General features: G+C 55.9%; 1 protein-coding gene across 1 annotated transcript; it reads right to left on the reverse strand.

Annotated features, from left to right (window-relative positions):
- On the reverse strand, positions 1300-3687 carry CHST14 (carbohydrate sulfotransferase 14). The gene has a single exon (XM_005685609.3). It carries the CDS (start codon positions 3241-3243, stop codon positions 2113-2115), a length of 1131 nt encoding a protein of 376 aa, XP_005685666.3. The 5' UTR covers positions 3244-3687; the 3' UTR covers positions 1300-2112.

Raw genomic sequence — 5924 nt, forward strand, 5'->3', positions numbered from 1 at the left:
GTGTTCAATTAGCATTTCAGAGAACATCTATCAAACCAGGTGCTGGGTTGGGCCTTTGACTCATTTTGTCTTCGTTACTCCTCACAGCGATCTACGTGTAAGATAAGCAGTATTATTCCCATGATACAGAGGAACATATGGAGGGTCAGAGAGATGGTTGGGCAGCTGGTGAGGAGCAGAGGTGGGACTCAATCAATCAGTCTAGGTGACTGCAAGCACAGTACTCTCTGTCCTGCGTCAAGATGACCACCTTGGTTCTGCTAAGGCCATCTACCTCCTGCTGGTCCCTTGGGCTAGGTCCTGGGAATGTCATGTGAACCCAGGAAATATTCAGTCTCACCTTCATGCAATTCACATTCTCCGTGGGAGAGACTGACAAGTAACTGGGCAGATATGGTGAGCATGGTAGGAGCTATCTGAGGTGGAACCTCCAGGAGCTGAGGATCCCACACAGGGGATCAGTTAAGGCCTCCTGCTGAGTCATGGCAAAGAAACATGAGTGCCCAAAGAAGCCCCTTCCCCCAAATGTGGTTAGTTTACTTCTCCAGTCAGGCCAGTAGCAAGGTCAGGTAAAAGTGACATCTGTAAGAAGGCCCTTCCCACCTCCCTCCCTCCCTCCCGCCCTCCCGCAGGCATCACCTCTCACCACAGCCCCAGGTCCCTGAAGTACAGAAGTTCCCATGGGGGACTTATGAACTAGGACTAGGGCCAGCTCTGGCCGTGACTCTCTCCCAGGGGCTTGGCAGGCCCTGCCTCCTGTTCTTCAGGTCTGGGGGGTCTCGAGAGAAGCTGAATGAGTCACACTGAGGCCTGTCCTCTACTACCCTGATAGTACTCCTCCCACATTGCTCACAACCTTCTCTGAATCTAAGTCAGCAAAAGCTGGCCCCTCCACTCAACCTTCCTTATAATTCTCCTCCTTGCCTTCCTTATAATTCTCAATGCCAGGAATAACCTCCCCCGGCTCATGCAATGATCCCCCTTTTCAACTGAGGGCCTCCTCGGTCAAGAAGTGTTCCTGCCTAAGAGGAGAAATATCTTTACTTACCTTCAGGGAATAATCATGTAGATGTGCTCTAGGCCTGGGGCCTTTCTTAATGGTGGCGCCCCAGAAACTGAGTCAGTGATTGGTATGGCCTATAGGAAGCTCTCAAAGGCTCCATGGTATGATGACAGCCCATTGCACTAGCCCTAGCAAGTGACAACTTTCTCTACCTGCAAGCTCTCTCTCCTGTTCTGGGGAGATGGACATCAAGGGGACTTGGTGGACACACAGGAGCTCAGAGGGAGAATCAGAGATACTGACCTTGTATACAAAATGGCTTTATTAAAAAATTCAGCTATTAGGAAAACAAAGCCTTCTCAAAGGTTCTATAAAAAAGTACAAATTTTAAATAAATGCATCAGAAAAGTGGCAGCCACATACATCAGCCACAGTCACAACCCTGGGGGATGGGAGAAAGTGCCCAGAGTCCCAAGAAGAGGCTGGGCACAGGGGTCTTTGGATGCTGCAGGGCCAGGTACTGGAGCTATCAGGCAGGGGCCCTTTCAGTTTTCCTTTCCTTGGAAAAAATGGAAAGAACCTGGCAAGCATAGGAAATTGTAAGTCTGAAGCAGAACGATACAGAAGTCATTTATAAGGCACAACTGACTCCAGCCCTAAGGCACATGAAGTGGATGAACGGGAGATCAGAGCCACATGGCCCCCAGCTCTGGTCATGCTCCTGGTTGGCACCACCTCTGGGCTTGGCTACAGGTTAAATTAAGGTTGATCAAGTGGACAGTAAAATCCCTGCAGGCAGGGCCATGGAGCCGGTCTTGAGAAGAGATGTATTGCCTCACTAGAAAAACTGGTATCTTGCCCTGCCAGGGCAAGAAGGATCACACTGGCTCCCAAGAAACGCCCCTATGGAGAGCACCAGGCCACCTGTCCAACCTTGTCATATGAGGCACTGTGGGCACCCGCCCTGGACAAGGAACTTCCAAGGGCAGTCCTTTCCAGCTAGGCATTTAGACAAAGAGAAACGCTGGAGCCCGGGTTTCACTGTACGGCAACACAGAAGCTGGCATTGTCAAAACCAGTCCCCAACAACTGCTGGCCCACACCCATGGTCACTGGTGACAGGCCTCTCTGGTGACATTAGGCAATGGGTAGGCGAAGAGGGAGAAGTCCAGGATATACTTGGGCAGGACGTCCTGCAGCAGGGCCCGTGGGGCACTGCACAGGTGGTAGTGCAGGCTTTCAGGGCTGGCTGGCCTGTACCAGGCCTGGCGAGCTGGGAATCGGACATGGGGCGGTGCCCGCACCCACTCCAGCACCTGGTTGGCATCTGCCTCCAGCTGCTCATAGGAGCCCACAAAGTCATAGCGCACCGCACAAGGCTGGCACAGGTGGTACACGGGCATCCAATGCTCGTTCATGCGCTCGGGGTCCTCATCCGCCAGGTATCTCAGGAACTCAGGGAAGGTGACATCGTCCCCCGCAGGGCTGGGCCCCGCTCCAGCCCTGTACCGCTTCACGATCTCAACTCCGTAGCGCTGCTGGTACTCTCGGATCTCGCCAAACTTGTTGCGGTAAGCAGAGAGAAGGCGCTCTAAGGGGTCCCGCACAAACAGGAACTTGAAGTAGTGCTGGAGGCGGTAGCGAATCTCGTCAGGCCGCAGGTCGGCCAGGAACACCAGGTCGCTGCGGTGGTCCATCTTGAGGCGGACGTCCACGTTGTCCAGGACGCCTGCCAGCACCTTCAGAACCCGCTTCCAGTTGGAGCAGGCCACCTTGGGCACGTAGCAGTAGAGGAAGCGGTAGCGGTCACTCACGAGGATGTGGCGCAGCAGGGTGCGCCGCTGCCCCACCGGCAAGTCCCAGGGGTCCCGGGGCATGCCCGGTTGTCCACACACTGCCCGCAAGGTCCGGTTCCGGACGTCCTGCCTCACCTGCAGGTCCGAGTCCCCCGCATCCAGGGACAGCCTCCCAGGCCTGGGGATCGTCCCGCGCCAGACCGCGTCCTCGCGGTTGGGAGGGTGCAGGGGAAGGGGCTTCATCTCGGCCAGGATGCCCCGCTCGATCATGAGCAGCAGCCCGCTGGAAGCCACGATCACCGCGAACATCAGCATGGACGGCAGCAGCAGGGGCGGCCCTCCCAGCCCAGCCCGGGCCCTGCCCAGGGGCGCCCGCCTCAGCGCCCGGCCCAGGGGCTCGGCGCCATTTGGGGCCGCCAGCGGGGTCAGCGGGCGGGGGAACATCGTGCTCCCGGGGCGGGGGCCTGCGTGGGCCAGGCTGATCCGAGGGCTGTCTGGGAGGCGGGCTCGGGCTGGGGGCGGGCCCGGGGGCTTGGACCCGCGGAGCCCGGAAGGGATCGGGGAGAGCTACGCTGGCTGGAGGCCCCCGGCGCGCGCGGGGTGGCCCACTCCCGGGATGCGGCGCCGAAGCGGTCGGCGGGCAGCGGGCAGCGGGCAGCGCGCGGGCGCGGCGAGGGACCTGGGCCGGATGTCCCGCCCGGCCGCTCTCCTCCCCCGGCCCCGCGGTGACACAGGCGCGGGGGCGGGCCCAGGCCAGGGGCGGGGAGAGGGGCGGGCCCCCCTGCAGTGAGCGGGCTGGGAGGGCGCGTGCGGACCCCTACCCTGGAAAGGACTGCCTGAGCAGGGTCGCTCTGGTCCTCTGGCCTTCGGGGACAAGAGCTGCCGAGGCCCCAAAGGCAGAAAACACCGAGGCCGCGGTTCCCTCTCCCGCGCAGCGCGTGCCCAGGAAGCTGGATGGACAGAACCTGAACGCAATGCTTGGCCGCCGCACCCTATGACCTGGCAGAGCCTTTACTCCAACAGGTCTGGAGGCAAGGGGCCGCTGCACTCTTCTCCCAAATTTCTGGAGGTCCCAGTGTGCTCCCCTATCTGCTGTGTCGGGCTACTCCAACTAGACTGTCAGGCAGTGACCCTTGGGATTTAACACAGCACCTGGTTAGTGTTTATCCATTTATCCAAGGGATGTCTTGAAATGGAATCTCCTCTCCTGTCTTCCCTCCTCCAGGCCTGAAGAGCTGGGACACTCTTGTGAGGGGCCAGTGACAAGTTGGTACCTCATGACTACTGGTGTGATCAGCACACATTTGAAGGGTGAGGAGCTGGGGCCACTGAGTAGCAACTTCCTTGCCTGGAGCCAAACTGTGTTCAACCCCACCGGGCTAGCCATGTGGACTAGAGGCAGAGACAGGGAAAGACTTGGATGTCAGTGGACAGTTTGTATTGATCTGAACTGTATCCACACTTCACTCTTACAAGTAGGCGGCCAGCGGGGCTCTGAAACAGAGCGGGGTCCACAGTTGTTGAGACGGGTGTCGTCAGTGTTTTGTATTCATTATCTCTAGTTGTCACAGCCACGCTGCGCATTCCCATTGAGTAGCTCAAGAAACAAGAGGCTCAGGGAAGCTGAGACTCTACATGGATTGGTCTGATTCTAAAACCTAAATTCCCAATCACAATCCTGAGATTAATGGAGCACAAATGTGGAGGGAGAAAGCAGCTGACCCCAGAACACACAGTACTGAGGGGGCAATGGCAAAGAAGATGCCAGAGGCTCTGAGTTTAGTGAGTGATGAAAACAATTCAGAGGAGGAGTCCTCAGGAATGGGAAGCCTGGAGGCCTTCAGCTCCTCAGAGCAGACTCACTACTCCCAGTCTGAATGCTAGAGTGCGTCTCAGGCTGCACCATTCACTGATTTAGAAGTTTGCATCACTAAACTGCTCCTTGTTTCCAAGAGCACTGAAGGTAGATTTATGGTAGTGGGATTATTTCTACTGAAGTCTTTTTAAAAAAAGAAGAAAACAGTAAGTACATCTTTTATGGGCTTTCCAGGTGGCTCAGTGGTAAAGAATCTGCCTGCCAATGCAGGAGACGCAGGTTCGATCTCTGGGTTGGGAAGATCCACTGCAGAAGGAAATGGCAACCCACTCCGGTAGTCTTGTCTAGGAAATCCCATGGACAGAGGAGCCTAGCGGGCTAGTCTATGCGGTCGCAAAAGTCAGACACGACTAAAGTGACTGAACAACATCTTTTATACCAGGAGAGGAGAAAACAACTTTCAGAAAGTTTTTGCTAAATGGGTCACATGCGTTCATTTCTCTGAGCAGTTTTCTGTTAGCAGTCACAGTGAGGCAGTCTGAATACAGGAACAGCCACTTACTCTAAAGGAGTCTCTAGACAAAATACTTGTCTCCACACCAGTTTCCTGTCTGTAAAATGATAGGATACCACCCATCTCACGGGACTCTCGTGGGCAGCACACTGATGTCAGTGCTACAGTACATCCATGGTGGTGTTTGTGTCACCAGTAACCCCTATGGAAATGCACCTACCCAGACGTGCTTCCAAAATGCAGGGGACAGCTGAGCAGCATTAACTGCCTCCAAGGAACACCCCAGCCTTAGACGACGTCCCACCTTGGACACAGTCAACACTGAGGCTTTGGGGAGAGGGCTGGATTGACTGAACCAATGGTCCAGGTTTGAGTCCCTGCCTCATGATGTGGCCTTCAATTCCTCGTGAGTGACAGGTGCAAGATGCCAAGGCCCTCAGTTTCTGCTGACCAGTTCTCCAGGGGCATGACTGAAGGTGATGAAACAGTATCTTCACCATGCAACCAATTGGAGGCGAGTTCCCAGGTCACCAGCCAGGTAAGAACTGGTGACCCGAGGATTTCCCTCAGCCCAGGCAGGTGGCTTCAGCTACCACGATGCGAAGAAATCAACTCCAAGTTGCCATTCCCTCTGTGTCCTCTCCTGCTGCTGCTCTCCACCCACCCTCCCCTTTCCTGTGCTCTTGGCTTACAGGCCTCAGTGAGTCCTTGCACTGCAATAGTTAAGAAGGAGCCCCTCCAAAATAAAGAGGTGTGAGCCCACACACAAAAAGATGACAGGACACGCAGAAAATG

Source organism: Capra hircus, chromosome 10 (genome assembly GCF_001704415.2).
Source record: "Capra hircus breed San Clemente chromosome 10, ASM170441v1, whole genome shotgun sequence".
Taxonomy (NCBI): domain Eukaryota; kingdom Metazoa; phylum Chordata; class Mammalia; order Artiodactyla; family Bovidae; genus Capra; species Capra hircus.

Excerpts from the sequence above, each read along its gene's own strand:
- CHST14 (XM_005685609.3), bottom strand. The coding sequence starts at position 3,243 with ATGTTCCCCCGCCCGCTGACCCCGCTGGCGGCCCCAAATGGCGCCGAG.